This window comes from Falco peregrinus, chromosome W (genome assembly GCF_023634155.1).
Source record: "Falco peregrinus isolate bFalPer1 chromosome W, bFalPer1.pri, whole genome shotgun sequence".
In the NCBI taxonomy this organism is placed as follows: Eukaryota; Metazoa; Chordata; class Aves; order Falconiformes; family Falconidae; genus Falco; species Falco peregrinus.
In genome coordinates, this window is record NC_073743.1 from 4,913,347 (window position 1) to 4,929,993 (window position 16,647).

Here is a 16,647-nt window from a genome sequence, read left to right on the forward strand (position 1 = left end):
TGTCTCCAAATTAGTTTTTGTGTAAGCATGGTGTCAAGGAAGTGTCATGGTTGTGTAAGCACGTGTAACCAGATGGCCTAGGTTTGATTTCTAACCTGGGGCTTCACCCATCGTGGAAGAAAATGCCATCTGTCAGTATCTAAAGGATCTTCAGTGACACATAACAGGGAATTCAACCTGGAGCTGAAAGAGGATCGCACACAGCAAAGTCCTAAGAAAAGAACTGGGGCCAGAATCCAGGCACAAAAGAATCTTGCTCAAAGTGCAGAGGTTTCACACATTTATTAGAGCAAGTAGTAAACAAAAGTCTCCTAAGTATAAAATCTAAATGTTCTCGAGCCCTCATCCCAGACAGGCGAGTCACAGCATGAAGGGCAGATCCAAGTTCTTCTCACCAGTGCCGAAGCAGACATAGCCGTACTGCTCGGTCATTGGGACATGGTAGAACATCAGTCCCAGCCGCAGCAGGCTCCGCAGCACCACTACAGTGCCTCCCTTCTCTAGCTGGACAGTCCAGGAGCCTGTGCAAGAAAATGCCATTTGTCAGTATGTCACAAGTGCAGTCCCTGGAAGGGAGAAAGAGGCAGCATTCCTGGAGCAAGCTGTCCCTAAGCTGAGAGGGGGGCTGCAGTGCGTTCTGCCTGACCAGTTAACAGTGCACAAGGCTGCACTGGAGTTTGTGACACCTGAGAAAAGGGAAGTGAGGGAGACCAGAAACCTTGATACCTTTTTATCTTTTGTCAGTTCAGCGTTACAGGCTGCCCTCAATTCCAGACGTCTGTGTCTAGCTTCACAGAGTAGCATATTCCATGGCTATGATAGTAATGCCATATGCGTCACAGGAAGGGACCCCTGGAGTTCCAGACTTGTATACTTGATCCCTAGGAGAGGCTAGAGCTATTCTTGGATGCTTCTGAGCGGGCAGCAGTTACTCTACCAAGCTGCCACCTACTTGGTCTAGCTACTAGCTATAGAGAGCCAAGACTAGCTATAGCAATCCTGCATAGTATGGAATTTATTTTTAAAATAAACTTGTAGCATTAGTAGTGAGAAGAGGAAGAAGACACTTCAGCTCCAGAGAAGACTGGTTTCCCTGATGCAGCAACTGGGAAAGAGGAAGAGAGCACGAAAAGCAGGGTATTTCTTAGCTCAGAGAATTTTGCAGAAAAGGTTAATTCTCTTCAGTCTTTCCTGGCTCCATCATTGAAGAGGATGTGTGTGGTAGGGGCAAAGGGATTAGTTTCCGCATTGATTTTGCTTTGGCTCTGCGGAGGAGGTTCAGAGCCAGTGTGAAAATGCAATTTCTCCTGGATGCAAGGAGCTCTGAGCCACTGAGTGTTTGTTTTGCATCTGACACAACAGCCTGGGAACAACACAGGAGGGGAGGGGGCTGGAGCATCAGCCTGGATTCAATGCCAGAGGGCAAGGAGCTGCCAAAAGAAGAAAATACCAGCTTCAGCACCAAATCAGTTAACGCCTAGAGGCTACAATGTAAGGAAGAAGGTTCCTGCTGAATCTTCATCTAAAAGCAAAAGCAGCAGGCCCAAATAAAAAAGTGCAGTTGGAGCTGTCATACTGCTACGGGCCTGGAGTCAAGCGGTCAGGCTGTCTGCACCCAAAGTCAAAATCTGCCAATTCCAGAGTAAGCAGAAAGCCCATAATGTGTTGGGACAGTTAGACGGTATTCATCCTTGTAGATAATTTTAGGCTCATCAATTTATGCTGTGACTCATGCTTACTTATGTCATGGTTAGCCTGGGGAAGGGCTTCTGTGATTGCTTTCAGCTGCCAGTCCTCCCCTTCCCACTCACTTCTGACTCTTGGCCAATTTTAGTGGCATCCGACAAAGGGTTGAAGTGTTTTAACACCACAGGTTCCTACAACAGGTCTCCACAGGACACGGCCCAAGGGTTGCCTGCAGCTCCTGAAGCTATTTGTTTATCTGCCAGCAGCTGTGGGGAAGCACAGGCTGTTTGGCTCGCCCGGCAGCAGCTATCTGGGCAATCAGTGCTTGTAGCTTTGGGCTCTTGCACACTCACTTGCGGTACATGTAGTCTCTGAAGCAGTTCATGGCAAACTGCAGTAGTTGAGGGCTCACTGGGGGGGGGGGGGGGGGGGGGAGGTTGAGAGGAAACAATATATATGGTGGCTGCAGAATCAGAAAGGAACACCGCAATTCAAAGCCCTGTAAAACCAGGTGTCGTGAGTTCTGCTGCTCACCCGTTACCTCCCTCTTCTCTTTGTATTTCTGTACTTTTCAAAAGTTTCTTGGGCACCACTGTTTCCCCCTGTCTCCTTCAGTAGCAAGTTCCACAGGTTGGTTATATCATAATATGCACCGTGTCGTCTTTGATCTGTTACCTTTCAAAGTACCCTCTTCAGTTACGTGCAAACATGGAACTAAATGGACAGCAACACCTGCCTTCCATGGCAGTCACTGAACTTTCTAACAAAGTGACTCTGGCTGCAGGATAGAAGTACAAAAGAGACATTCACATTCTTTTAAGGACTCGGGAGATTTCCATACCGGAGAGCTTACTTCTGACTCACTCAGCTCCATGTTGCCACTAAAGAGAAACAGCTGGAATCTCGGTAAAGCAAAGCGCTACTTCATACAGAGCAGGATCAGTACAGGTGTGTGCCATCTTCCTTGCACTGTAACATTCCTTGCACACGTCCTAGTTAAAGCATGAGCTAGTGTCTTCACACACAGTGGTTTCACAGACAAGGCAACCCCAGTCTCCCATGCAGTCTCTCCAGTGCTACTCATGTGGACACAAACTGAACTGGACCTTGGTCATAGCTGGAGTAAAACCACATATTAATGGTTCAGCCACTGGGATTACAAATTCTAACTGACTGGGTCTCTGACAAAATCTGCATGTTCTTAAGAAACTTCACTACTTGGATAGCATGGAAACCCAGGTGAAGAACGTTTCATGACGAGCCAGATCATCCAGTGGCTGAAGCACTACAGCCATCTGCTGTCAAAGGACAAGCTTTCAAACAGTTTATTGAACTTTGCCTCTAAAAATTTTCACCATTTGCTCGTGGCGGTAGCTAGACTATGCATAGGGGAGTTGAGCAACAAGTGGCAAGCAAATAGGTCTGAATATGTGACAAATAACTTCTTCCATTTCTCCTTTGAACACCGACTCTGCTTTCAGTGCAGGGTTCTTGCAGCTTGCGCTTGCAGAAATGATCTGCAAGCCCTTTATCACGTACTGGTGGTTCTTGCTGCGGCTTTACACATTGGTTTGCAGGGGGGTGACTGTAAACTTTTGAAAGAGTTTCTCTGACAAAAAGCTAATGGAACGAGGAACTCTCATTGTCTTTGATTTAGGACCAGTCCTCTGAGAAGCAAGTCTGTCAAGAATAGGACTGTGCCTTGCCTTGCTGGGTGGTGAGAGCCTCTAGGGATTATCTGGTTTGCTAAATGTCTCCCAACATACTGGAAGCATCCAGCAGCCTGGGTACATGTGATAGCTTGTGTGTGTGTGTGTGTGTATATATGTTCATGTACACAGATGAATCCTCTGCCCAAAACTTTTTACAAAGAACAAAAATAAATGCCTGGAGCATGACAAGTGGGAAAGGTGAGAAGGAAAACAGGTATATTAATGCTCTCATGAACTATATCTGGATTCAGACTCCTTTTTGCTGGACAAATTCAGAGAAAAGCTAGAGTAAATACAGTTCAACTTGATTTAATCCCCTTATCTATGCTCTGGGGCAATACAGTACGTGGATCCATAGTGTCACACAGGCTTATCTATCTCTGCAGAGTATTCATCAGCAGTTAACTCTGCTGATCAAAGGAACGTCCCATGTACCTTCACACCTGGCAGAAATGGACAGAAGTAATTGAAGACAGCTCCATTCACTTTTATGCTTGATCTCCAAAGGCTGTGATGTGCAGCTGTTTCATTTCCCTACTGTCTGTCCAAGCTGCAAACTCCCAAAGGGCTCAGATTTGTCATTTCATAAATGTGAGACCTTTGGGGAATATTAAATTGTTACAGCTTTCTAGCTCTTCTCTGATACTTGATTCTGCATCTAATTCTATGCAAATAGGGACAATAAAGTTTTGCTGATGCTTCATAAGTCTTCCTGTGAAATAAGGACCTAAACAAAACAAGCAGGTTACTTCAGGGCAATCCCACCTGGACTGACACAACACTCGTTGAAGACAGGAAAAAAATTACATGAAACTGTCTGAAACTGTAATGTCATTTTCACTCAGATCCTGTTTTCAGCAAGAATTAGTCATAGAGCTGCTCTTTATTCTGCAGAGCCAAAAAAGCAGCAGCCGTGCCACCTTCTACCTTTTACTAACCACATCACTGGGGACATATTTCTAACACAGCAATCAAAGGTGATCTATTCAGTATACTTTTCCAGGCTGGACCTTTGCAACAGACAAAATCAATTCAGAAACTGCACTGATACACAGTGCTGGTGTTTGCCTTCTAAGGAGGCAGCACATTAAAGTTGTGAAACCTAACCACTTATTTTGGTCCTTTTAGAGCCCATTATCTCAGTCTGTTTTTTCCCATACCTCACCACGTTAGCAGCATTTGAGGAGATGGTCCAGAAGACAAAATTATTTGAACTCATGAGACACGGAGCAAGTTATTCTCCTGGAAAGCTTCAAGACAATTGTGTTCTCTTCCATCACAGCTCAAATCTCACTATATTAATAAAAAATGCTTTTTCAGGCCCACCTTTCTTGTAGGAGTTTGAAATAATGATGTCATAAACCACTCTAAAAGGACTTTAATCAGAAGCTAATGAACAGCACGAAATAATAGCTTAAAATGAATATGCCTTCTTTCCTCCTTCAAGAAAATGCCTTAGAAATGCATTTTCATAATAAAATATAAAAAGAGCTGAGAACTGCAAAAATGAAATGCTGTTTTTATCCTTTTTTTTTTCTTTTATCCTTTTTCTTTTCTTTTAAACCTCCCTGCTATTACAAATGGTTCTTGGAGTAAAATCATTGCATAGGTAGCTGTAGGTCTCTATTACTATAAAAATGCAGGAGCGGGATGCTGGGTTCAAATCCTTTATAATATTGGCTCAGAATACCCCATGGCAGTCCCCGTACTGTTCATTGCCCCTGTGTCAGACAACATGTCTCTTGCTGGGAGGCTGAGAAACTCAGAGTATCAGTCTGTAAGGTACACCAAGACTCCTAGATAAAAGTTGTCAGGAAAAAAAAATTTACGAACTATTATTTGCATTGGAGGGAATACAAATAGAACTAAGAGACAGCAAGTAAAAGCTGGCTTTCCTAGAGTTAAATACTGATTTTTACTTGCATCTACGTGTGAGCTGTAGCCTATGTTATCCCTAAATCAGACAGCAGAGTTAACTTCACTCATCATGCTTGCTAAGGTACAGGGAACCAGAGGTCATTGCTCTCACACCAGAGATTTCTAACAGTAACACCGCTCTGGTAAGATTTCCATTCTTCAAAATACATTTTTTTAAAAGAGCAAATTAATTCTGAAGCTGCACCCAGCAAACCTAAGGAAGCCAAGCACTGTCTGTGTTGAAACTATTGCCTGTTGCTGCTCCAGAAGGGAAGGGAGGGAGCTGCTGTGTGGGAGGAAAGAGCATGGGAAAAATATCTGCTGGATGAAGATCTGGAGCTTCCTATTCCCTCTTTAGAGCAGGCTGCAGGCTCCACCCCTCCAAACGCAGACAGGAATTCTGAGGAGTTCCTTACATCTTTCCCAAACAGGAAAGTGCTTTGAAGATTCTGATGCTCACCCAGTGTTAAACCACTGCCTTTTTTATGGCACTTCAACAGCTGCCAGGACACCAGAGCTGAATTTCAAAAGTCAGCCTACTTCTCAGCTTCTTCTTCCTTTCCAGTTGCCAATAGAAATCCCTGTCTCATCCCCCATGTCTGTCTCAGCTATGGGCTGAATCTTCTAACTCACAGAGGCAACAGTGTGAGTGAGACATTAGCTTTTAAACAAAAGCCTTTTAAGAAGGTTGTTTGCAGAACTTTCCTGTGGGAACTGGTCCACTTTCAGTATGACCTTATAACATTGCTGCTTCGGAGGTGATTCAGCAATGCCTCGTTTCAGTACAAGCTTGAGAAGAAACAGCTTTAAGAGCTAGACAGGTTGATAGAGAGGCTCCATGTCGCAAAAGCTCACAGAGGGTCATAAAAGAAATGTTATCAATTCCTCTTCAAAGGAGGAAATGTCTCAAGGGAAAAGCAGCGTCAGCATGGTTGCTCTTACCATTAACGCAATATGCTGCCACATGAGCAGGTTATAACCTACCTTGCTGCAGTTCAGTTCTGAGTGAGGGTGAAGTATGGAGTTATAGCACAAATATTAACACCCACAGAGGGGTAACATAACCGCTTCCCTTTGCAAAAGCAGCCACTGCTTGGCTGCGTGACCCCAGGCACTTAGCTCTGACAAAGCTACACTACACCCATGGGATTTAGCTTCCATTTCCCTCCAACAGAAAATCTAGCACTGCAAAGAGCTTCCTACTTCTAATTTGCTGTCGATAGGAAACAAAGACAAATTGCAAAGCAGAGCAGCTGTAAGGAAATTTTGCTGCACGGACATTTGACGCACAGCCTACCAGCCATAAGGACACACATCCAAATGCTCTTATATGTGGGGCTCAGACTCCTTCATGCCACTTACTGGCTACAAACTAAATCTCTTTCATTTGCTTGACACACAACTTGCACCCCATACGTTAACACTGCTGTCAATATTTCCAATTCCCCATATAACTATTTCATAATAATTAAACAAAAACACAGACTGGTTGCAGGTTCGGTACTATTTTTAAAAGCCTCCAGAGCCAGGAAAGCACGGTTTACAAACAGTCAGATGCTTCCAAGTGGCTCTTGCGTGGTCCTAATGCCTGCCACATCTTTGACACACAAATACAACCATGCCCAAACCTCAAAGTAAAATGGTCTCGCTTCAGAGGGTTTTTCTCTCCATTATCCTCCCCCACTGGGGATGCCTCTGCAGCACAAATGATTAAGACAGCCCTGGGCCTTCCATTTACGCACAAAGTACCTGTTTCCTGCTGACAAGGAAGACCCAGGCATTGCAATGTTGTCCCAGGAGCACAGTATTCAGGTGCCTCCAAGTACTGGCTGAAATGAGGCCGTACTTAGACATCTGACAACAGTGCTGCTTAATCCGGTTAAGCAGGCTCTGCCCCCAAACCCTTATTCCCCTCCTCATCACTCTTCCATCACAGAGACCACAAAAGTGTTTATTTACTGCTCAGTGAACCAGGTCAGGGAACGATCTGGCTGAAAAATAGTTTAGCCAAAAATAAAGTTATTTTTCCAGCTGAAATCTGGCTGCACAGCCAGCAATGCCAACACAAAAGAAGGGACAATACACAGACATAAATGAGCAGCAAAGGATGGGAAAGACTGAAAAAGCTAGCACAGAAGTAACACACATCAAATTACAGCCTCCCTTATAGCCCAGTTAGTTTGCCCTTAAGTCCTAAATCCACCTGATAATTAGAATAGAGCTAGAATCCTTTTAACTTTTGTTGTTGTCCTTGAGAAAAAGATGCAGACTTTGCACAGAAAGCATCCAGAACAAAGATTTGGAACAGGGCTGTGCACTAGAGGAAACAGCAAGACAATATACAATCAAAACTTAGGAGTAGAAAAACTGGTTAAAATCTGTGCTATTTGGATTCTGACAACTGTAATACTGATCATTGTATCTTGGGTCTTCTGTAGTAAATTTACAAATCTCTCAGAGAGGCAAAGCACCCTCCTTCCAAAGCACAAGTTTATGCTGGATCTTGTCACACTCCGTATTTCTTGTTCAGCTGGTCGCTGTGGAATCATTTTTGGAGCGTGGCATGAGTCACATAGCATCTACCTGGGGAGCCCCTGCATTAATCCGTCACCTTCGTGGGCTTCTGTGAGCCCATTGGTTGGTAGGAAGAAAACGAAGGACTCTCGCCCCTCCCTGCTCTGAATGAAAGACGTTTCCTCTAAATCTTGCTACAGGATTTCAGGCTCAATTCAGCTTCTTTGGGGCTTTTGTCACCAAACAAATGTGATGTCTTTGAAAGAAAGATTAACAGTTTGATGAAAGGATGCAATGGACAGCTTTGTTCTAGCCTGCTTCCCCCTAGAGCTTTCAGTCACTGTCACTTTCTTACCCACGGAGAGTATCTGTCTGACTCTCAGAGGAGATTATGGCCACCCTGTAAGATTTTGCCTCTCCTGATAACAAAGCACTGGCCACTTTGAGGAGGTGATAATGATGAACGGGGGCTGGATTAGGGGCAAAGAACCTCACATTGATCTCCGAATTCTGAGAGAACACAAAGCAGTCGATGCTGGGATTCAAAACCCATCGAATGCTTAGAGGACATCCAATTCTCTCTCCTGCAGGAGGGGCAAGGCTACAAGCCCTGTCAGTCCCCCAGTTGTACTTCTTAGCTCATCATCAAATTAGCAGGACTAGTTAAAAGGGCTTAGGGTGAGGAACAGATGGCATGGATTATTAACTGTTGATGTTCTCATACTAAACTAGATACTAAATTCTGGCCCGAATTACCTGAAGAGCTTACCAGTTTCTGAGAAGACTGTCACACTGAGCGTATCCACACAGCACAGTGCAGTTGTGTTGATATTCAAGCTAATTCTGAACACTAAAGATGGCTAAGCGTCTTCTAATGCCTGGGATATCTTAGCTGTCTCTGCACAGCACAACCTGCACAGCACAACTGCCATACAAATATACCCATAGATGAACTGTCTCATCCTTTTCCCTCTACACACAGCCACACACCCATTCAGCATGCAGAATTTCAATCTATATGACATTTGCATACAGTAAAGCAAGACAACGCCCATTACTTCCTTCCTGCAAATGTTCTATGGCCAAAGGGGCAGCAAACAGCAAAGCAAAGCTATAAACAGGGCTGGCACCAATGCCAGCTGCTGCACAGGCAGGAGCTGCCACTCAGAAATAGATCACTCCTAGCAAAAGCTGACCTTGTTGTGACTTCAGTGACATACAGACTGCCCTGGGCTTTCCCCTGCAAGTAATTTTTCATCATTCCCTAGAGAAAGGGCTAGGCCAAGGCTGACCGATGTGGTGATAAAACTACAACTTCTGGTTCTAAGAGGCTTCACCCTCATTTCCCATCAGTTCAGCAAGAAGTTCATCTCCTTTTCATGTCCAATGAACCAGGAGCTGAAATGGAGACAGGGTGGGCCATGATTTCTTTTACTGAGAAGGAAAAAACTTCAAATATAATCCTGGAAAGTTGCTACGGAAGACTCTGCTTCTGTCCTCCTCCTTTCACTGCAGCAGTCAGGAGAGTGGAGGATTCCACCACAGCTCTTGGTTGATGGGCAGCCCTGCTCCAGTATAAACTCATCCAAGGTCTCTGACTAAGCAAGACCCCTGCGGTGATACAGACCTAGGACCCAAAAGCAGTGAATGCACTGCTTTATTACCCATGGACACAGAGCCCAAGGAAAACAGACTCCTTTCCAGAAATCAAAGCAGACCACAGACAGCCAGTCAAAAGCTATAATACTAGCTGGCTCTGGAGTCCTCACGTGGCAACATAGCAGGAGAGGTTCCAGTCTGATCTTGAACTCCTGAGCTGGCAGCACCCCAGCTTGTAAGAGGGACAACATCTTGTATTGCTCCCAGGCAATGCTCTTGGGTCGCTGCAGGTGTAGCCTTAACAGCCTTTAAAGGCTCCTCAGTCCAAAAAAATGAAGAGTGTCTCTACTTTTGAAGGATGTAGGAGACATGCTTATGCATTTGTGTACATCCATTGCATGCCTGTAATCACTAAGGGTGCGAAGAAAGCTATTGAAAAGCCCCAGGACCATTCCAGAAATTGCCTAAGCTTGGAAGGGACAGAGTAGCTTCTCCATACCTACAGTTCAGAAGGTCAATATACCACACACAGCCTGGAAACTCAGGCCATACCTTCTCCTCAATTTGATGCTGCTCTCGGTGCTTTTCTTTCTCGTTTTGCTTTTCTATAGTCTCCTTTTCTGCGCTCAGCACTGACAACGCCTGGACCACAGTGCGCCCTGCTGGAAAGCAGCAGCTACGGCCAGCCTGGAACTATTTCTAGGGATGGATGACTTCAGTTTTAACAGAGAACTTCAGGTACCAATGCTTTAAGTAATAGCCCACTGAGCTAACTGGTTCGATTTTTACATCCAAAAGCCGACTGTTCTGATGCACGCTAATCTGTTTTACTCCTTCTGTACTACTGTGTTATGAAGTTTGTCAAAAACACTTCTATAAATGTCAGGTAACTCCATGGGATGCTGTAGCTCAGTTTCACACATTTACCAGACCTACAGATCACCTCTCCTAACCAGGAATGAGGATAGCTGTGAGCCACACTAGGAGTTTTGTTCTATGTTTTGGCTACCTCTTTTTATCCTTGCTAATATGAAGCACTACCCTCTCATTCATTATGGGTCTTTTAGTTTGAATTTCAGCAAGACAGCTTGAAAAGCCTTGTCCCCGTGTGGCTCTTGGCAGGCTAAGAAGTAAAGTGCTTTTGCTCTCAGTTTTCACAGAGCTGGGGAGGTGCTGCTTATTGTTAAGCAATGAAAGGGGAGGGCTCAGGTCACATCTGTGAAATGTTAGCGGAGAAGGGAGGCTGGGTGAAAGTAGGTGGCCAGCACAGCATAGCACTGCCGGATTTTGCAAGGCCACTGGGGAGATAGCCATTTGTCTTAGAGCCCTGATAACGGGCAGGCTTGCTCTCTGCTAGCTAGCTGGGGGTTGTAAATACCTCTGCAGACACAGACTCTTCAAATGGCTGGAGACTAGGCTGATAGAGGATTAATCGCCTGGAGGGTGGGTCGAAAGGGAGTTAATTAGCTGTGTTAATGCATGGAGATAAAGCAGGTTCGTGCCTCCTGGCCGCCTTACTTCCAGCACCTGGACTTTTGGGGCAACCAAGATGGAGCTACCAAAATGGGCCTTGAGAGTGGCCAAAGGAAATTATCTCCCACTTAGAAACGCAGCCTCTCTATCTTCAAGGGCCCATTAAGCACCAGCTGTTGCTAAACCGGTAAAAAGCATGCCAATGAAGCTCAGAGAACAGGAGGTTATGAGTGTTCTAACCCAGGCTACTGTTCAGCAAGTTTGCAGAAAGGCTAGTGCCCAAAGTATTCAGCCAAGGAAACAGCCACAAATCCCATTGTCTGCAATGCTGTGTAAGGAATGCCTCAAAATCACTGCACTTTCAGGTGAAGAAACGGAGCTACAGACTGAGTGGCTGTCACTTCTTCCGCAGTCAAAATGGTAAACGATCTTCTCTCTAGGCACTTCTCTGGCTGAATCATGAAACAGCAACTAGACAAGACCCACTATGATCCACCCTGCCACTGTATACCCGTTTAGAATGACGCTACGAAATCCCAGCATAACAGAGCCAGAGCAATTACATCTGAGAGGTCTCAGCTCCCCAGTCTACCCTACACAATGCATGGCAATGTCAGGAATCTCCTCAGTCCTCTTTTGAGCCTTCGTGTGTCATAGTTCAGAGTGTAAAGCCAGCTGTACTGAGAGTCCTGTGCTTAGAGTCGCTGTCTCAGGAGCACATTGCCACCTTTGCGTTAATGTCACTGACAATGAAGAAGCCCAAACTAAAAATCACCCTCTATGGCTGTCATCAAGTTTACAGCCAGGCATATCAGGAAATCACCTGTTCTGTACTCCTACATTAAACTTAACTCAGTTACTCACGTCTGGGACTAGCAACTTAGATTTGCCTTTGGCTAAAACACAATTCCCAGGAAGACATCCGGAATGATGCTAAGATACCAAGAGACACGAATTCCTCCATTATCCTTGTTAGCCGGTAGTAATTTTACTGTTAAAATTTGTACCTAGTTTCTCATTTTCATTTTTCTGGCTATAATATTCAGCTGCTGATTCCTGTTACGCCTGTCTCTGCTATACTAAATAGATCTTCAATAATCAATACTTAAACTCCATGGAGTATTTACACAGTGTAATACAGTCATTCTCATGTTCTTTCCTGCAAGATAAACAGATTGAACTGTTTATGTCTCTCACCAGCCCTTGAATCCTTTTGTGGCTCTTTTCTGTAACTCTCCAGTTTTGCCATGTGCAGTAATCCAGTCCTGATTCCACTAACAGCATGCGCAGAAAAAAAATCACCTCCCTGTTCCTATTTGCTACACCCTTGTTTATAAATCTACAGATCAAATTAGCCTTTTAAGTTTCAGGATCAGACTGGGAGCTGATGTTCAGTGGGTTGTGCCTGGATTTCCTTTCAGAGCCACAGCTTCCAGAATACAACTCACAGTCTGGCTTCCAGTCCCTGCTCTTAGGTCTGTGACTTTGCAAGTAGCTACATCAAAATGTACTTTCTTTAAGCAAGCCCAGTTTACCAGATCTCTGTAGCTGTCCTGCCCTTGTCATTATTTGCCTCTCCACGAATTCTTTACTCCTAGATCATTTATAAATAAGTTGAAGAATACCAGTACTGGCACTAGTCCCAGCTGAATCCCCTTCTGACCCTCTCCAGAAATATGCCCATTCAGTGATTTCTAAATCACAACTACCAATTAAGATAAGTTTAGGAGAATATTTCTGCAATGCTGGGATTTATTAAAGGTTAACATCGTAAGTATGCCACAAGTCTCCTGAGATAATGATTTCAGCAGTAACTTACCTGGCTCAGCCATTTTCATTTTTTGACACACAGTAAAGGTTGTCTAACTACCCTCCCATAGCAAACAGTCTGAAAACTGTCTGAAAGAGTATTTTATTGTCTTCATTTCATGTGAGTCCTTATTCTTCCCCAAAACAAACCAGAAAAAAAAAATTGAGCATTTCTGCTCTTCCACATTTCTTATCAGCCTTTTTACCTTCACCATTTAGTGACAGTTTCCAGTACCATTACTATGCTTTCTTCTCCTATCAATATAGTTGAAAAAGTCCTCCTTATAGTTGTCAGGGACTACTGCAGGTTATCCTGGCTTCCTTGTCATTTTCTACTCAATATAAATTCCAAATTATATCAATCATTACTTGTTCCCAACTTTCTGTATTTCTTTTATATTGCTTTTTAAATTCTAATTCCTACCCTTATTCCACCAGTGAACTGTGGTAGGCTTTCAGCCAGAAGCAGCTCTTTATTGACTGGGAGTCATGACTTGTGAATAAAGTCTTCTTTTATAAATCCTCTTTCCACTCATATCTTTTCCTATCCACATTTTTCTTTTCCTTTGCCTCCAACATACCTCCCCTCCCGCATCAGTTTTTAACTGCATCAGTTTTTTAACCTGTTGGTGTCCCTTATCTCCATATCAAAGTGATCTGAGTCAGCAATCTGTAACAAAACTCAGAGTCAATTTATTGCTTTTCTGAACTGTACTTTGAAAGCACCAAAGACCTGAATTCTGCATCCCCTGTTTTACTTCCTCCCAAGCTTTCCAGTCTATGCTAGTACCTTAGGCTTTCTCCCATCCCCTTTCATTTGTCCTTGCAGAATGTAGCATAGCCTGATCTGATACTATGGTGACAGTAAAATCATCCTTCCCCCTCCATTTTCACTTTTCCCATCATGTCAATGCTTGACAGGTGACCATTATTTCATACCTATGCAACATTAGGTCATCAAGTGAAAATGCTGTAGGCATGCTAGGAATTTCTGCTATTTTTTCACCATTCCATTACCTACAAGCACATGTAAAACTGCCACAACTCTAGATCCTGACATGCTACCACCCAGGGTGCCAAACTCCACGCAACAGAAAGGACCACACTGGCAATCTGCCAGCAGCTGAAAGGCTATATCTAATTGTGCATAAAGTTGAGCAGATTGTCTGCTTAGACTAGAGCAAACAAGCTTATCTTTAATGCAGACATATGGCCAGCAAAACCTACAGATCCCAGCATGCAACATTATGGCCAGCTGGCCACTTGGATCAGAAAGAAGCATTACATGATCTGATACTGTGGTGACAGAAGATCAGTATCACAACCCCTCCATGTTCAAAAATCATGAGTCAGGCCACTCAAATTCATGAGTTTGGCTCAGAGAGCTGGCGACTTTAGAGGGGATAAGCCAATTGAATTTGCTTTTGAGACAGGGTTTGCATTCTCCCACTTTTCTCTACAATCATTTACAAAAATGTATTTTTAAAGTAAAATCTAAGTTACACAGTCACTTGTCTCTGGGAGCTGAGACACCAAGAAAAACCAGGCAGACTCACAGTATGATTAGGGGAGGAGCAGCAACATAGTCTGAACTCTTGAAGTGCACAGATAACCCAATAGACAGACACACGGACAGAATCTGGAACCTGCAATCACCACAGATATCACTGATAAAGATGAGGGTGGCAGACAGTTTTGTTACAAAACTCCAGGTTCCCCAATCTTGCACTAAACTCTCTGCTTTTACCGTTGTTTCCTTTATTCAATCTGGTTTAACTTCCTTTCTTCCCACCCCTCAGCTGTCATATAAAATGTTCTCTCTGCCTCCAATTTTCCATTCTGTAAGACACCTCTGCTCTCCTATTATGACACCCCATACATTTGATGACAGTTACACCCTTGACAGCCACCACAGATGTTCAGTTTCCAATTAATCAAGAAAACTATTCCAAAAGAGTTGTTACTTTTAGACAGGTTAAAATCAGCCCTTAATCTCTCAGTCCTGTTCTTTAGGTCTTTTAAGGGAGAATCCTAATGCACGCTGGGAGCATCACTCACATGTTACTCAACCCGGTCAATTTTTTGTGTATTTATTGAGGGCAGAGATGATTTTGGCTTCGGTCACAATTCTAGAGTCAATAGATTTGGGAATTCCTACTTCTGCTCTGACAATAACTGTTCAAGAGTGGATCTAGCCAAGAAAGACAAGAAAAGCTTCGGGTCAAAATGAGGGGATTGGCCAGAGCTATGAACAACATGTCAGGAAATAGAAAGAGCACTGTCTGCGCTGGGTCAGGACCAACATGAACTGGCAGAATTGAAAGAGGGTAATTCAAGACCCAGAGTTTGAGTACCTTGCAACCTGGAGGGAGGGACATTGGCAGAGCCGTGCAGATAAAGTCAGCAGAAAGCCTGTGTCTACCTCCTGTTCTTTTTTCCCCCCCTACATTTTCACAAACAACCAGTACTTCAGGCAACCTGAATGCTTGTTAAAGGGGGGTGGATTGATCCTTCTTTAATGTCAGAGCTCCTATCTGCATGTGATAGAGTGCAATTAGAGAGGCTACATGCCTTGCTGATCCTGTAACCTCAGCATTTCCCAGACTACTCAAGACTGCCTTCCCTTTCATTGCATCTGTTGATTCTTCTACCTTTACCTTGTGGGAATATCATGCTCCAGAGAGTCTAGAAAGTCAGTGGATGGGTCGAGGTCAGCCTTTTCCAGCAGGGTTTTATTCTTCAGGTTAACAGGCTCAGTGAAATGGAAATAGGAACTTAACTTTTTTGCCTCCATCAAAGAAAGACCTGCAAACAGCCATTGATGACCATTAATAGAGTGAGCTAGGCTAACGTTCGTCACACCATAGAGTATCATATCATTTCTCTAATGCCCACAACATAGGAAAAAATCACAATCTTTCTTCAGTGGACTCCACAGAAGACCAAAGACTTGCCGGAAATGGGTGGCATCAGTCATCAATGATGTGCATTGCACGCCATGCTAAGTGCAGTCCTAGCTGAGCAATGGGCACTGAGTTGAGACCAACCCTCTGTGCCCATTTGGTTACACCCTATATCTAGAGAACTCACTGCAGCTATAAGTGCTAACCGCTGACATAAACTATGCGCAGCAATGGCGGGTCCCACCTTCCCGGTGGCGCCGGCGGGCGCAGGCGGCCGGTGTGCCGGGGCTGAGGGCCCGGGCGGGCCGGGAACCACGCGGGGCCGGTGTACCTCAGTGCCTGGCGTGAGGCGGCAGCCGTTCCCACGCGGTGCGGGGCTGAGGGGAGCGGGGTGGCCGCGGCCCGGAGGCCGTGCGCAGGCCTGGGGCACTGCGGGCTTCCTGGGCAGGCAGGGCAGGCTGTGCCGGGCCTGTGGGGAGCCAGCCCCGGCCCTGAGGGGCAGCAGCCCGCTCGGAATGCGGTTAGGGGTGGCTGCCCTGCCTAGGTCAATGGCCTCCATTTCAAGAGGCCCAAATCCAAATGTACGTCCAAAAGCAGGAGGGCATACAATTACACCAGAAAGGATACCACAAAGGGCTCCACCTTCCTCATTTGTTACATGAACGGCAGCAAAAAAAAAAAAAAATTAAAAAATCCAAACCTCTGAATCTCACTACTTGCGGTGTCTTTTTTTACAGTTCTTACCTAGCTCGTGTACTTCTATAATCAAGTGGCTTGTTTATAAACAGCAGCACTCTGTGCTTTCACTCTTTGTGATTGTCACTCTTTGGGAGCTCATTTTGCTGAATCCCATACAGACAGCCATGAAACAGTCCCTGCCCCTGCAATCTGACTTAATACAAAATGCAATAAATAATGAGATTGTGTGGCTGTTTAAACAAACAGAATTTGTTTGACATCTTCAGGAAGTTGAAGCTTTTATATGTGTGCATTATATAAATAAATATATGTGTATGCACTTACATTTAAATCCA

General features: G+C 44.5%; 1 protein-coding gene across 1 annotated transcript; it reads right to left on the reverse strand.

Annotated features, from left to right (window-relative positions):
* Positions 1–350: 350 nt before the first annotated feature.
* Positions 351–16,274, reverse strand: LOC129783202 (radial spoke head protein 9 homolog). Its single transcript, XM_055793076.1, has 3 exons — positions 15,368–16,274; positions 15,065–15,072; positions 351–521 (listed from the first exon to the last, which is right to left on the reverse strand). Exons 1-3 carry the CDS (start codon positions 15,583–15,585, stop codon positions 361–363), a joined length of 387 nt encoding a protein of 128 aa, XP_055649051.1. The 5' UTR covers positions 15,586–16,274; the 3' UTR covers positions 351–360.
* Between the last annotated feature and the right edge of the window lie 373 nt (positions 16,275–16,647).